This window comes from Rousettus aegyptiacus, unplaced genomic scaffold, assembly GCF_014176215.1.
Source record: "Rousettus aegyptiacus isolate mRouAeg1 unplaced genomic scaffold, mRouAeg1.p scaffold_m13_p_5, whole genome shotgun sequence".
NCBI lineage: Eukaryota > Metazoa > Chordata > Mammalia > Chiroptera > Pteropodidae > Rousettus > Rousettus aegyptiacus.
In genome coordinates, this window is record NW_023416308.1 from 54,473,170 (window position 1) to 54,490,194 (window position 17,025).

The window sequence follows — 17,025 nt, forward strand, 5'->3', positions numbered from 1 at the left end:
TTCCAATTTTATCCTAAATTAAGATCTGCCTTAATCTTTCAGTCTAATACCCATAAACAGAAACTAGCTATAGATCAAGATAGATAGCTTTATATTCATATAAAACATAAAATGTTAACACTGATACAGGTCTTAGATGAACAAGATAAACTAATATCCTCTAAAGCTAGGATCCATCATCATATAAAAATACTAAACCTTTTGACCAATTACTATTGAACAGACTGTTTTTCTGATATATACCTTTCGGCATCCAGATCAATATAATCAAATGCCTCTATTTATCAGATTAACTCTTTTAGTTATCTATATATATTTTATAATTTAACATAGCAGTTTAAACTGCTATCTCGCTCTAACTTAAAACCGTATAAATATCATATTAAAGTTTTTTATGGAAGAGAAAGCCTAGTAATTCTTTCCATGACAAAGTACAAAACTCGCCAGCTTCTTTAATCAGATAATGTGGTGAAGCATTTAAGCAGATCCAAATCTGCTTTTTTGTGAAAAGACTTTGCTCTTTAATTTTCACATGAAAATGTTCACTTGCCAATTCCCAATTAATATTGATACATGTGAATTCCTTTTAGACGATACTCCTAAACTTCTATATTATAAATGCACATCTATAATCTCAATTTCTAAGTCTGCTATACAATTTTTGTGCGAGGCTAATAGAAATGGTAGTCAAAATACAGTCTTGGCTAACTCTCAAGTCACATTATCATTAAGATATCTTCATAGGCACTAACATTATTAATGATCTAAAATGTAATGGTTACTAAGAGTGCCCTGCAAATATTATGTGATTTAACCTTCAAAATGAGTTGGCAATGTCAGTATTACTATACTCTTTTAATTAAGTGTTAAAAAGAATCACTGGCAAAAGCAGATTTTGAACCAAGGTCTGTCAGATTCCTTCTGTTTTTACCATGCTGCCTCCTTCCCAGATCAGCACGCTCCTTCTTCTCAGGTCCTTACAAAAATATCTTTAACAGAACATAATAACTTGTACCAGGCATTCATATGATGAACTTTCCTATTCAATCCCCTTATGAAAATGCTCTTGACATAAATTTTTCTTAGCATTAACTGCTAATAAACTAGAATTCTTCATTTTGGTAAATAATGAACTACAGTTGACCCTTGAACAATACAGGTTTAAACTGTGCAGGCCAACTTATACATGGAATTTTTTCAATAAATATACCACTGCCGATTCATATCACAAGGTTTTATAACAGTGGATCGAAAATACTGTTTCTGTGCCATGTTATATGAGGGAAGTAAGCATCTGTGGATTTGGGTATTTGCAATGGTGCGGGGAGGTGTTCTGGAACCAACTCCCCATGGATGCTGATACGTATGGATAAGTTTTGGGGAAGTCAAAAGTTGTATGTGTGAATTCAATAGCACAGTAGGTTGGTACCCCTAAGCCCCACATTGTTAAAGGGTCAACAGTATTCATATATTTAGTAGTTCACATTTTTACTTGGCTGCTCAAGTGCCCAGTGGTAAATTTCTGGCTCAAATCCAACAACTCTCTTTAGCATGGATCTTCCAGCATATCTCCTGAAATAACTGTCATTTCCCCAATACAATCATTATGCGATTTTTACTTTTGCAGATTTTTAAATATTGTATTTTTTATTCTAAGTCAATTTAAATACCACTTGAAAGTTGACAGAGTACTAGGAAACAATTCTAGAGGTAACAAAGCAGCCCAACTCTGACTTTGCAAAGACATTATTATTCATTGATGATTACTTTTATTTTTCTCTAAGAACTTAAGATTTTTTAAAATATATTTTAGTTTGACTCAAAATGCTAAAAGATGCATATGACATGAATGATAAAATAGCTAAGAATCTAAAATGTTCCAAGCTTCCTACTTAACTTCTCATGCTTTAAAAGAACCAACATAAAAACTTGTTCCATTGCTAATAAATGTTTTAACCTAAAAGCAAATAACTTTGAGGAGTTGTGTAGAACTTCCTGTGAAAAATCACTTAACATCTCGATGTCTTTCATGGTCTCTAAAAACTGAAGTTCCTGATGTCCCACACTAGTAGTGTTAGCCTCAACCAGCAATAAAACAAATCCCGAACAAGGCAGAATACTTAACAAAGTCTTGGTGCTACTCTTTGATAAGGCCTGGAACAAATTTTGTAAGATGCATATCTAGTATCCAGTGTTTCAGGATTGAGCTCCTATTAACACTGAGCTGCAGCAATCTGTAATACCTACCATGTAACCTAGACTTCAGCTCCCTTGCCAACATTTTAGTCCAGTGATGTGACCGTATTTCAGACCTACATTAAATCCTGCTAAATTCCTTTCAATTGCAACCTCTTAGATGATTCCATGGGAGGTGTGGCAGACAGTGTAGATCTTGTGCCTCTCTATTAATGACAGACTAATTATCTAGAACTAGGAAGCTACAATATGACTGATTCTCCCTCCCAATTCCAATCCCCACCAGCCTGGGTTGCTTAGATCTCAGCATGCCTTCTGTTTGAAAGCACCTGAATTACAGCAAATTAACAGAGCTAAAAGAGAACTTCACAATCAGGTGGTTCTTCCCTCACATTTTATAGTTAAGGGATCTGAGACTCAGAGTTAAGCAATTTGTCAATGTTAACTGTTAGGACAGAGATGCTAGTTGTCTGAGCCTCCTGACATCTAGCTCAGGGGTCATTCCATGATACCATGCCTAGCTATATTCTAGACATAAACCTGCTTACCTGTGAAGGGAATAAGGAGGGGTCGACTGCACCTTGAGAACTTTGTCCAGTAGTAACACATTCTGTCAATAACTGTTTCAAAGTTTGCTTCATTTCCAAGGCTAAATCATTTAACCAAGTCTGAAAATAAAGTTAGAAAATACTATATACAAGTCATAAAACAGGTATATAATCTACTGACTGACATTATTCTTTTATTTCAGGAGGAGAGATTATAATTTCTTATAATGTGTTATATGGTGTATAATTATTTAATTAATAAGTGATTTGAATAATTTGAAAACAATTTTTTTTGCCTCTTGGCATAATAGTTAAGTTTAAAAACTTACAAAATTGTGGTTAGCTATCACTATTAGCATCTATACAAACCAATACAATAAAAACGGTAAAAAGTAACCCATTCATTTCATCATTATGACAAATCGAACTATATAGTTGGGCCAATAAGTCAGAGTCAAAGTGACTAGCTAAGTCCCCCAGCTCATGCTATCCTGGTGACTTTATATTCAGAAACTGCAGCCATGGGAAGGAATTGCTTCATTAAGGTAAAGTATATTATTTGAGGAGTTAAGCTGCCTCTTCAAATAAAATTAATTTTATTTCAAGATCAAATAATACATTATTTCACTCATTTGATTATAGATAAAATAATAAAAGTTAACTAAAATTATAGTGATTAATAAAAACAGCAATAAATATTTATGAATTACTATTTAACTTTAAAAGACTATCATTTGTAATAAAATATAAGGGCAAAAAGTGTAATCTTAAATAGCTTTTCATCATTACTTACTTTAAGTTCTAGCTTTTCTTTTTACCTTTAGAGCACTTTCCATTATTAAAAATGGCATGAAACTTTGCCCAGCTCAAAAGCCACCGAAGCTAAAGAATGAGAATCGCTATGTAAGGCAACATAGACCCCTACTCTGTTTATTATCGCTAGAGCTTTCCAGATTCCAGAGTTCCAGTTTTCCGTTGTTGGCAAAACTGCTCTATACCAGCAGCTAAAACTTAAGCTCTTCCTCTCTGTTCATCTCATCCAAACAAAATAAGGAAAATGACAGAAAACAATAAAACTCTTCACCAAACATAGGAGCTACTTAAAACTTCTATGCTTTCAATCACCTGACTTATGTACTCACTATCCAATTAAATGTTGAGGTCTAACCAGGAATAGACCTCTGGCTAAACTGTAGAGATATATTTATGATAAGGTATGGCTCTTGATTTCTAGTTGGAAGATAATTTTGGAACCTAAAAAGTACAATTCAATGTGATACAACCTATCGCTGTTTGATTTTAGCTGTATACCTGTAATAGGCCTTTGATAGTTCATTTCCAGTCCTGCAGAACCAATTAATCATAGTTGTTCTATAAATGTACTAGTTTCAAGCTTATTAGAGTTCACCTAAATCATCTTATACATCTTATATTTTAAAGAGAAAAGAGAACTAAGAACATTTATTGAATACTTATGTTCCAAACACTATATAGTATACTTAAAGCCAGTTATCTCATTTAATTTTCAATAGAACTTTGCAACAGATGGTAAGATTCCCATTTTAAAGATAAGAAAACTGAGATTCTAAGTCACAGAGCTAATAAGTTTGGAGCTAATATTAATATCCAATTCTTTTTGACTCCAAAGCAGGGGCTATTTTTATAAGTACATGCCACCTTCCGAAAACTAAAACTCCATAGTCTCCTAAATATCAAATCATTCGGAACCTAACAAATCATTTTTTAAAGAGATGAAACAAGTTTCCTAAAATGCCTAAATTAACCAACTTTACCCTACAAATTGACTAAATCATTTTTGATAAAATGTTCATAGTTAATTCTTTTTATTTTCATACTTGAAAAAGAGTTACTTACTTCTACATTATTTGATAGAAGAACTTTATTTTTAAAAGGTACAACTTCTCCCTCTAAAGATTTCATTGCAGTTATGTGTTTTGATTCCTCATCAAAACATACACTGTTAATACCTATAATATAAAAGCAACAATTTAAATGCAAAATGATTAACCATGTATTATTAGACATCATATATGGTTACCATATAATGTATAATGTGTACCTCATAATATATATTACAATGCAACAGAACTGTTAATTCCATTTTGTAATTTCATAGGACAGCTTTTCTTGACCAAAAACTAGAAACGACCCAAGCCCACCAACAGGTAAATGGGTAAACTGTAATATAGTCAAACAGTGAAATGCAATTCAGTAATTAAAAGGAATAATATATGGTTGTAGGTATCTCAAAACACTATGATAAGAAAAAAAAAAAAAAAAAAGCCAGACACAAAAGAGTATAAAAAACATATACTGATGATTCCACTTATATTGAGACAAAAAGAGGGAGGGTAAATAGGACTTACCTTCCCTCAAATTCACATATCACCTTAAAGTTAAACTCTGCAAGTTATTATTTTCAATTTAAAAAAGGAAACTAAATTTTAGAGAGGTAATAATTGATAACTGGCTAACAAACAATAGAGGTAGGACTTGAATGCAAGTCTTCTAATCCCAAGCACTCTTTTCAGTACCTCCCATAGTCCAAATCACAGTTACAGGTATAAACACCTTAAAGCTTCAGATATACAGTGGTTACTAAATCTATAAAGCACCAAAGAATAAATATTTTAGATTTTTACAGGCCATACAGTCTCTGTGTCAACTACTCAACTCTGTGCTTGTAGCACAAAAGCACCTATAAGCAATAATGGGCATGACTATATTAAAAAAAAAAAAAAAACTGCCCATGAGCCAAATTTGGCTTGTGGGTCTATGGTTTGCTAATCCCTAATTATAAGTGAAGATGATGAATATTTTTTACTTCTTAAAGTTAATTGGAAAAATATAGCTCTTTTCCAACAAATATTTTAAGAAAAAAAGTCATCATTTATGTACCAAACCAATTCCATTTACAATTACCCAAAGAAAGCAATTCAACAATATCAGAAGCATACTGCACTATTACTCTACACTTTTCACCAGGTAATCTTATTTATTCCCATATAGTAATTATTATCTATATACCAATAACTCCAAATTTTACATCTCCATCCCAAATCTCTCTGCTAACAATAATTGCCTATTAAGTAGGATATCAATTGCCTCCACCTGAATGTCATTCAGGAGACCTTCAACTCAATAATAAAGGGGTATGATCTCCTTCACTCCCAAGCCTCTACACAACCTAATCCCTCTGCCTCCCCATCTTTTTCTAAGAACTACATATTCTTCAAATCTTACATAAGAAATCACCTTCTACATGATGTCCCAAACTGAGCTAAATGCCATCATAGATGCAGTTATAACACTACATATTTATACCGACCACAGGAATTATCATATTTGTCAACTTCTGGCTTATCTTCCCACTGAACTGAAGTTGTTTGAGTGTATGACATGTATTTTATTTAACAGTCTATCTCAGAGCCTAACATTATGCATGGCAGATAATTGAAACTCAATAAATATTTACTGAATAAGTGTTGAATCTTACCAGCAAACAGTTTCTTAAGGTGAGACTGAATCACTGATGGGTTAGTAGACTGACCCAGTATTTCTAATAAGTCATCATCACCAATAAAATAAAATCTTGGAAATGCTGAGCGTTTTTCCTAATAAAAATAAAACAAAAAGAATAGCCTTCTCATGTCAAATAATTAATATTTTAAGTGCTATACAATTATATATTTAAAAAAACATACCTCCAAAAATTCATTTAATGATTTCTGACATCTTTGAAGCTGATCGAGTATTGTTAGTAGAGAGTTTCTGATTCCTGCGTGAGTAGTTAACGTTGTGACTCTGTTGTCTCTCTTGATGTCAGTCATTATTGATCTACAGAAGGAAAAAAAGCCATTTTCACATATTTTAACAGTTTTTTGGCTGATAGATATTGAGATATTTATTTACTTTTTCCTGTTTAAAACAAACATTATGTAACAGCAATACATTATTATGCTTCTTATAAATATTTATAGAAATAATATCCCATTACCATTTTAACCTCTCATATTACAAATTACCTTACTTCACTTATTCACTAAACAAATACTAAGTCCTACATCATGAAATTAAGTCTATTAAATAAATTTCTCAAAATATTTAAATCAAATCTTGATAAATGCTAAGAAGGAAAATTACAAAGTACTTTTAAAGTGGCTAATAGAGCAACCACTAACCTATGGCTTCTTGAGAAAGTAATTTAAGCTGACATCTGAACGATGAATAAGAAGAAAAAGTCTGTGAGTAGGAGGGAAACAGTTTCTGGCAAAGATCCTAGAAAGAAGCATGGTGTGTTCGAGAAACTCAAGGCCAGAATCACTAAAGCAAAAAAGGAGAGCAGCACAGGAAAAGGTAGAGAAATGCACAAGCAAATCATTCTTTATCCTTTGAGTAATAGGAAACCATTTTAAAGTTTTACTTAAAACAGTAAAGGAGTGATGAAACTTCATTTTTAAAAAATTATTCTAGCTGTTTTGTGAAAAACTTATTAGAGAAGACAGTAAGTCAGAAGGTTAAGCAGTAGTCCAAGTAATGACAACAAACGTACTTCAGAATAATCAAAGAAGTAGAGATATAATAAAGATATATTAAAATATATTACGTGAATTAAAATCAACAAAATTTGGTAACAATAAATTTGGAAGTAAAGGGAGATGTCAAAGATATCCATAATATTTCTGCTTTGGGCAATTAGGCAGTATCATTTGTTGACACAGAAATCTGAAAGAGAAAAGATTTGTGGAAAAGGAATTGGGGAGTGGGTGATAAACTTATGATTTTAGTTCTGACATGTTGACTTAGTATATCTGGAACTCAGAAGAGAAATATGGGCTTGATATATAACTTGAGGAGGCATCAGCAATAGAAGAGAATAAATGCTTAGAGTAGATAAGATAATCTAAGGAGAAAGACGGTAAAGAAAGAACCTAAGACCGAAAACTTGAGAATGTCTACATCTAAATGTTTTGAGAGGGCTGAGGACTAGGAGTAGAACCAGAGAGACAGGTGGAAACTCAGGTGAGAACAGTTTCAAGGAGCCAAGGAAAGAGACTTGGTAAAAAAAGAAGAAATGCTCAACTCTATTAAAATACCAATCAGAGATAAAGTAAAATAAGGAATGAAAAATGCCCATCAAATTTACAACAGTAAAGTAATTGATGACTTTAGGAAATATTAGCATATATTACATAAATGTATATATTTATTAGTTTATTAGCATATATTTTTATTTTATTTACTTGTTTATTTATTTGAGCAGTAAAAACAGAAACCAGATCAAAATGGTTCAAAAAGTAAATTGCTGAATGATAGAAAACAGCTTCTCAGAAAGATCCAATAGAGAAAGAGGTTGTATAAACAGATGATGGTAATAATGTAAAAGTAATTAGCCTATATTAAGCACCTCATAATATGAACAAAAATCTTCCATATGTGTCTATGTCTTATGTAGTTGTACTAACCTAAAATCTTCATCAACTCTGTTGAAGCGTGTCTGTTCTTTTGGCAATGCTCCACGGCCAAAAATGGGTTCCAAATATACCCACTTTCTCTGAATATGGTTTAAATTCTGTAGGTACTCATCTAATTCTGCAAGTTTTCTTTCCCAAATTGACACTTTATCTTCAAACCCTTTATAATAAGGAGAATCTTTTAAGGATTGAAGAAGGCATCTGTTATCTCCAACTTGATTTACTATATCTTTCCAGTCTTTAATCAGCTTGATGGTTCGACTTTGGCTATCTTCATAATCAATCAATGTAAATACTGCTCCAACACCCCAAAGATCAAGTTCACGTAAAGCTTCTCTGATTGTAACTTCACCTTGTGCCCGACTATTTAAATCCTATTTAACACAAAAATATCCATATTTATTACTTCAACATTAATTGTCATATAAATAAATCACAAGAAATCTATTTTGAAAGAAAATATATCTTTATCTGGCTTTTTACTATTAGGCAAAAAATATACAAGTGGATATATATTACATGCAGTAAAAGCAAATTACTAGTTAATATATCAATGGATATCAGATACCAGGTTCACATGGTAAAAGTATATACAAAGTTCTGTCTAACGCTTTTTACCTCTAAAAAAGAAAATTGAAGCGTCCATTGCGAGACACAAAACAATCTGGCTTAAAGTTCTGCAGACCTCAGACATTTTATTGTAACTTAATTGTAAATTCTGATGCATCTAAAGTGATTAACAATCATCCAGAATTATCTTCTACAGCAGTTGTGCTTTATAACCTCACCATTATATAAATATACTCCAGGATTATCAACAAACATAAAGGTATACATTTCAGATAGGAAATAAAACAATTTGATATCTACACTGAATTTTACACTGAATGGGCAGAACACAACATAGAAAGTCTGCCACTTACGGTAACAAGTTTTACTTTTACCTGAGACCTTTTCTAAATCTGATTAGCAAATTGATTCTTGGTTTAGCTCTACGGATTTTTGTATCCCTTAGTTTCTGTTTATAACATATGTCATGACTTTAAATGTATTATACATAAAATGATTTTTATTTATTTTTTTGTTATGCTGACTCCCTTATTAAAATAAGACATTTTTAATTTTGCATTTTTTTCTCTCTCAAAGAACGGCTTTATAGTATTGTTTTTCTACCCCCATACACAGTGGTAGACACAGTCAGATATATCAGTAATAAAAGAACAATGAAATAATGGAACACTGTCACTATTTTAAGGGAAGAAAAAAATTTAACTTGAAGTTTTATTTAAATAAAACGTGAAGCAAAATCATGTTAACAAAAGTTAGATATATAAGATATTTATAAAAGTGATTCTTACTTTAAGGTCTGAAGCTTTGGCAACAATTGTATCAGCTACTCTGAGAAGATCACCAAATACTAATTTCTCTAGACTAGTACCCCTAGGAAGGCCAAGTAAACGAAAAAGGTCAAGCCAGTGATCTGGAGAAAGGTGTTCTCCTCTCACATATTTCAAGATAGGAACTGCAATCTGTTAAAAAAAGAAGAAGAAGAATAAGAAGAAAAACATGTACACGCATAGTGTGTGTGTGTGTGTGTGTATAAGCAAAATGCAAATTATTATTTACTCTTATGATTAAATATGAACATTTTAATTACTCCATCTTATTAACAATCTTAAAATCACATTCTTAAACAGAATTGTATAAAACTTTTTATTAAACATGGCTATGAGTCTATGGCCATGCCACCCTGAACGAGCCCGATCCCATCTGATCTCAGAAGCTAAGCAGGGTCAGGCTTGGTTAGTACTTGGATGGGAGATCACCTAGGAAGACCAGATACTATAGGCACAAAAAATAAAATAAAAAATAAGAGATTGTAAGATGACAAGTTCCTTGCAATCTGTGAGGTGAACCAAGGGTTGGTTGCCTCACCAAAAAATAATAATAATAAAAAACAAACATGGCTATGAATACATGGAAATTTCCCTTTGTAGCTTAATATATTTTAAAACATGACCTAAAATATTTATATTTTATTTTAGGGTAGACCTATATCTTAAATATGTTAAATGACTGATATATAAAATTGTGCTAGGAAGTATAAATACTCTTATAACTTTAACTATAAATTTTTTACTTATAACTTTTCATATTGGTAGCAGAAATATGAATTATTTCTATGATTTATTCTATACTTCTTATTTTTTCAAGTAATGGAATAATTTAAAAATATATAAACTAAAATTACAGTTTAGCCACATGATAAAAGATACAAGGTTCCAAGATCATTTTTAAATAGAATAAGTAAAACTGTCTTACTTTATATTTGTCAACTTCTGATTGTAATTTCACCGTCATTACTGAATGTTCTTCAACCTTCCTCAATCTGTCATGCCAACTCATCAAAAATTCCTCAAACAGATAGGTCTTAGTCCTATAAAAATAACAGAAACACATCTTAAAACCTAAATTCTCAAAAACACTACCAAACTATTAAAATCTAAATACTGTTTATGAATCAAACCGAAAAGTAATCCAATCTTCATTGGCCATTTCCTGAAATCCTTGCTGAAACTCTTCATAAAGTGTCCAAATTTGTACACAGCTCTCAATGTCTTTAGAGATGCTACATGCCAAAGAGAAGTTGGGCTCTTCTAGTCCAAAATGATGGCAATCATCACTACGAAAAAAAATAATAATAATAATGAAATATCATTAAATGTTTAAAAAAGTAAGACTGTTAAATATCAATGTTATTTAAATGCATTCCCTGTGTGTGTGTGTGTGTGTGTGTGTGTGTGTGTGTGTGTGCATGTGTGTTGTATGCAGGTGTATTTGATAGTGGAGGTACACAGTGGGGGCCAATGCCTACCTAACATAAAAATTTTACTTAGGCATAGGCTCTTCTAAATTCATTAACATTCAGTTTTTACGAAAGAGTCAAAGTGAAGTTGGTAATTTATATAAATATATTTTATGTACACGATAAAGGGAAAACATACACCAGCTTTTTTCTTATGGCTTCAAGATCATCAAACTCAATTTTTTTCTCTTTTATTGACTTTGCACTCTTATCAAGGGTATTTTGCTGGCCAGCTTCAATAACATCATCACTAGGCTTTAGTTGGTCCCAACGAGCTTTAAATTTTTCCAGTTCTTGATAGTAGATCTGAAGACGTGATTTCACATTTCCTTTCATCACTTCAATCTGTAAGCCAATAGAATTTATATCAGTTAATTCAGAGTAAATTCTCACTTTATTTTCACATTTTTATTTCTAACATTTTCTACTGAAAGGTGAAAAACTATCAATACCAACTGTTCAAAATATTTTTAATTACTGATTTCAAGTGCAATAAAATAATTCAAAAGCATAAGTTAGATAATAAATTTATAAGAGATACCCACAAACATAACCATTAAGAAATAATCCATGTGATTAATGGTATCTACCACAACTATCAAAAGGTAATATGATAAAAAAAAAAAATTTTTTTTCAATGACTACCAGTTGTTCCACCAGATGGCATTTCCCAGACTCTCATGCAGCTAAAGGCTGTAAGACTTAGTTTCTGGACAATAGGATATGAATGCAATAGTTATGTGTAACTTCCAGGTTAAAAGACACCATACACAGTAAACAAATTCATTCATAAGAAAGAGTGAAAATAATTCTATATGCAGTCCTGAATACCAAAAAGTGAAGATAAACTATGTGAAATGATAATCATTATATAAAGTATTTTACTACATAGAAGTACTAAGGGAGGCCAATTTCATCAGCAATAGAAAATTCTTATAAACCTAAATTATTATGGAATAAAGATAAGCAAGACATCTTAAGAAAAAATTAAGTTTCCATTTTAGCAAAATGACTGAAAGGTTCTTACCTGATCTTTAATCATAAGTTGGTGACTTTCCATCATCAATTCAAATTTATCCCACTTAGCTTTCAGATTACTAATTGTTTCTAAACCTCTACCTGCCACAGTTCGTAAAAGTCTGTTTTTATCTTCAGCTTCTTGAAATAAGGGCAAAATCTAAAAGTTAAAAAAAACACATTGTTATTTTGTTTACCTATTTTATCAAATTTCTTTTTTTTAATTACGTTTATTGAGGTAACATTGGTTAATACAATCATATGATTTTCAAGTGTATATTACCATTTGACATTTATATATTCTATTGTGTGTTTACCACCCAAAGTCCAGTTTCTTCAGCTACCATATATTTGATCCCCTTTACCCACTTCGCCCTCCCCTTATCCCCATATATTTGACCACTGTTACCCCATCCACCTCCCCCCTTTTCCCCCACCCAACTAGTAACCACTACTCTATAGTCCTCTGGTAACCACTAGTCTATACTCCACGTCTATGAGTCTCTGTCCTGCTCATTTGTTGCAAATTTCTTAAAATTCCATTTATTTTAATTTTTGTTTCAAGATTTGCTTTTCAAAATCAGATTTTTGCTTTTAAATAATTGTTAAATTCCTGTCTATAAAGTTTCAACTGCTTACTTATTATTATTTACAAACTCAACCAAGGCACTCCGACATCAAGAATTTAAAAAGGATAATAAAAGTAGTAATATGAAATTGAATAAAACCATGGATCCATACTCAAAGTAAAGTTCTTATTACAAATGTTCCACACATAAGAAAATGCAAAAAGAGGCTTCTAAAACAACTGAAATTAATGATTACCTAAGAGTTAACTAAATTACCCTACTTAATAACAAAGGAAAGACATGAAAAAAGGTACTTAAGAAACAGACAAATGAATAAATAAAATCAAACTCCTGCATTTGGTTTCTACTTAAAATTCCCTAAATCATATAGTTAGCAGTTTTAACAGTCTGGGCATAAGTCAATAGGTGCTAAAGTGCTTGAATTGCTTCTAAGCCTTTTAAAGCACAGTAAAATAATAGTGTACATTTACTAATCAACAAAGCAATAACAGCCATAGAAAGATTTTTTAAAAAATCATTGTGTATACTTAATCAACAACAACAACAACAAAAATTGAAATATGTCTGTATGGCCAGTTAGCAACCCCTGGGCATGATCAGTTCCATTTGGAAACAGAGAAAACCAATGGACCAAGAAGCCACATTGTACTGTACAAGTCAGTACGAAAAAAAGAAAAAAAGAGTAGGATTCTAATTTCCTACATGGGAACAGAACTTAGGTTAGCCTGTAAAGACTTTATAACAGTTTCCTAGTCTACCTGCCTCCATTCCTACTCCTTCAAATCCACATACCAACAGAGACATCAAAACATAATTCTTGCTGCTAAAAACCAGCAACAACTCCCCAATATCTACAGACTCAACCCTAAGATCCTTAATGTGGCTCACATGACCTAGATTCTGCCTAGCATTTTACACTCATGTCACTTCCTGCTTCCCATGTTGTTCCCAGTATACGGCATCTATTTATCTTAGTTTTGTGATGATACACTTCATTCTTTTCCTCCCATTTCATTCTCAATCTTCTTTGCTGCTTCCTCCTATACTAAAATTCTAAATTTTGGAATGTTCAAACCTAGTCCTATAATCTCTACTGTATGCTAGCAACCAGATGGTCTTAGTCTAATTCTATGGTTTTAGATATCATCGATATAAAGATGACTTCCTGACTTCCGAATTTATATCTCTAGTCTTCACCTTTACTCTAAATTCCATATACCTCATTCAACTTCTATCTGAGATCTCAATCCCAACCACTTCCAATTTTCAAACACCTTTCTTCTCTACTCATCCTCAGCTCAATAATTGGTATCATTAGCTTCCCAGTTGCTCAAGCCAAAAGGCTAAGAGACATGTTTACTTTTCTTTCTCTAATTTATCAAAAGATCTTGGTTTTAACTCTGAAATATATCATTGATTTCCACAGTTCTCACCATCTCTGCTACTACATGGTACATGTTTCTATCATCTCTCATCCACCAAATGCAATATCCTACTAATTAGACTTTCTGCTACTTTTGTCTCATTCCTATCCATTCTCTACAGAGCAGCCAGAGTAATTGCTTCAAAATGTAAACCATATTGTGTTGCCCCCTGCTTAAATACCTCCAAGGACTTTCTATTACACTTAGGAAAAGAAAAAAATCCAAACTCCTTATGATTGTCTAAAAGTATCTTCATAATCTGGTCCTTGCATACCTCTCCAGTTTCACCTCATAACATTTTCTTCCTTGAATACTATGATTTTCTTGGTTACTAATTTTCTTGACAATATTAATATCTGTATCTTCCTTGAGCATATACTAAGTCCCTTCTCTACCTTAAGATCTTTGTATTTGCTGTTCTTTCTACTTAGAATGATCTGCCCCCAGATCTCAGAATAGTCGGCTCCTTATCTTTCAGGTCTGAGTTCAGATGTCATCTCTCTGAGGTCTTCCATGTCCACCCACCCTAAGTAGCATTTGCCCAGTTGAGCACGCTTGTTCTCTCACTTCTCTGGCTCCTCTCTCCTCTTCCTTTTCTTCTTCCCCTCCTTCTCCTACACACACACACACACACACACACACACACACACACACACACACACGAATGCGAAGTCCATAAGAACAGATAATGTTCACAGCTGCAACCCCAACTCCTAGCACCATGTCTGAAATATATCAGGTAATCTATAAATAATAAATAATGAATGAATACGTCTGTGCTTTGGCCAACTGCCACAGCTCATAATGCTGTTCCTTCTTTAGTCTTCTAACAGAGAAGTATAATACTTTATTTGCCCTTAAACCATCTTTATACCTTTAAGCCTATCATATCATAAAAAGTTTGTAATTCCTCCCACCATGAAGATGTATTATTTAAGTCATCTTTAAACTCTCTTAATAATCTTAAATCTATCACATAGTAGGGATACACAAAAGATTGTATTCTGATTTGAATTATTTCTCCACCTCCTCTAAACAGAACTCAAATGATCCATAATATATTTTATAAAACTTTGGCTTGCTTTTTCTGGGCTCTAGCCTTCTGGACATTGTTTCCATGAATCTTTACCACACTCATCTTTGTCTCTAATTATGAGCTGCTCCATTGTGTGTGTTTGCGTGCGTGAGAGAGGGCGGGGGGGAGGAGGAGGAGGAGGAGGAGGAGGAGGAGGAGGAGGAGGAGGAGGAGGAGGAGGAGGAGGAGGAGGGAGGGAGAAAGAATTCCTAATTCTTCTCTAACTTCATATTTATCATCCTAAGATTACAACCCTGGAAATAACAGCATGAATTATTTAAGTTTAGTCTTATTTGAATATGCCACATCATAAAACAGATTGCAATTTTTTCTGAAGACAATAATAAGCATGATTGTTATTGTTTCATTATACTACGTAACATCAACAGCCCAATCATGAGTTGATCAACTGGATCAGATTATACAGACTTCCTTATAATACTGAAATTATATGATATTTCTAATTAATCACAAAAAAATACCTAATGTAAACATTTCCAATACAGTAAAAACAAATTAAAAAACTTTATGCTGTGATTCTCACCTCTGGTTTCCGTTCCTGTAGCTTACTATATTGTAAATTTGCATCACCAATCTCTTCCACAGACTGGGGCATAATTGATAAGACTGCCATAGCTTCAGTAACAAAAGTATCGATTTCATGTAAAAGAGCTAGATAAGTAACATTGAAATATAAAAAATATAATTACCACCAAAAATATTCGATTACAAAATTTCTAAAAGTGTTAGACTGTAATCTGATAGATTAAACCCTAAATTATCATTTGCTTTCATACAACATAATTTCGAAATGTGTAATAAGCAAAAAAATTTCTTCTCATGAAAGTTTAGTTGTTTCACATTGTACTTAAAAAGATGTTAAGTAAAAGGTAAAAATATATTCATTCTTAGTCAATTTTACTTGAAATTGGGGACTTTTTCAGTCTTTTAAATAATATGCTAAAACATTTCAGCTAAAAGGAAAAAAGAAATAGTGTACAATTTTAGAAAATAGCAGTCATTTGAAGAGATAGGAGGAACACATTATAACCAGAATGCCTACCTTTCTCGGTAAGATATGCAACAAATGACACTAGCTCAGACAGCAAATAATTTCTAGACCTCTTAGGAGTTGAACACAGACTTTCTTATTTATTAAAGTTATCATTTTAAGCATATTTTATTCATAATACTTTTTGTATCAGTTTTTATTTTAATCATTGAGATTCATATTTCATAACTATCAAAGTATATGCCTCTCTACTATAATTAAGTAAAAATAAAAATAAAAATATATCTTTACCCTGGATGGACTTCTTCAAAGAAAGAACAAGCATATCAAATAACTTCTGGATGAGATCATCAATTACAGTCTTCACAGGGCTACAATTAATATTTAAACAGTCTACCTTGACGGAGCTGAAAAATGCCAATGAACATATTTGGACATTAAGAAGGCTAATTAGAAGAAAAAGTTCTCACTATAACATTGTGGGGTTTTTTATAATACATTTTAAAATGTAACGTAAAAGTATTATTGTGATCTTTAACCACATTTAAATTTAATTTAGCAAAAATGTCTTACACATACTATTATGAAGTTTTTCATTAAACAATGATTTTGTTATATCATTGTATCAGTTTATTAAGAAAGGCAGTAATTATAAATTGCTAAAGTATCAACATGAATATATTTAATATTCACAAGCTTTATTTGTCACAGTATGTAATACACTTTTTAAAATATTTATAAAATAAATTCACTATCCTGCAAAGTACAAACAATAATGATGAGGGAAAGAAAACAGAGATAA

General features: G+C 32.0%; 1 protein-coding gene and 1 pseudogene across 3 annotated transcripts in view; one reads left to right on the top strand and one right to left on the bottom strand.

The window, feature by feature from the left end:
• DYNC2H1 (dynein cytoplasmic 2 heavy chain 1) overlaps positions 1-17,025 on the bottom strand; it is a 253,153-nt gene that overhangs the window by 209,371 nt on the left and 26,757 nt on the right. For all 3 annotated transcript variants that reach the window (XM_016163676.2, XM_016163673.2, XM_016163675.2), the window contains exons 19-30: positions 16,515-16,630; positions 15,756-15,883; positions 12,133-12,282; positions 11,245-11,450; positions 10,767-10,922; positions 10,562-10,676; positions 9,598-9,768; positions 8,231-8,613; positions 6,470-6,602; positions 6,262-6,379; positions 4,620-4,732; positions 2,745-2,864 (exon numbers count right to left, since the gene is read on the bottom strand). In XM_016163676.2, the coding sequence (XP_016019162.2) occupies positions 2,745-2,864; positions 4,620-4,732; positions 6,262-6,379; positions 6,470-6,602; positions 8,231-8,613; positions 9,598-9,768; positions 10,562-10,676; positions 10,767-10,922; positions 11,245-11,450; positions 12,133-12,282; positions 15,756-15,883; positions 16,515-16,630 (1,909 nt within the window). The remainder of the gene's footprint in view (positions 1-2,744; positions 2,865-4,619; positions 4,733-6,261; positions 6,380-6,469; positions 6,603-8,230; positions 8,614-9,597; positions 9,769-10,561; positions 10,677-10,766; positions 10,923-11,244; positions 11,451-12,132; positions 12,283-15,755; positions 15,884-16,514; positions 16,631-17,025) is intronic.
• LOC118603476 lies at positions 9,972-10,090 on the top strand (annotated as a pseudogene).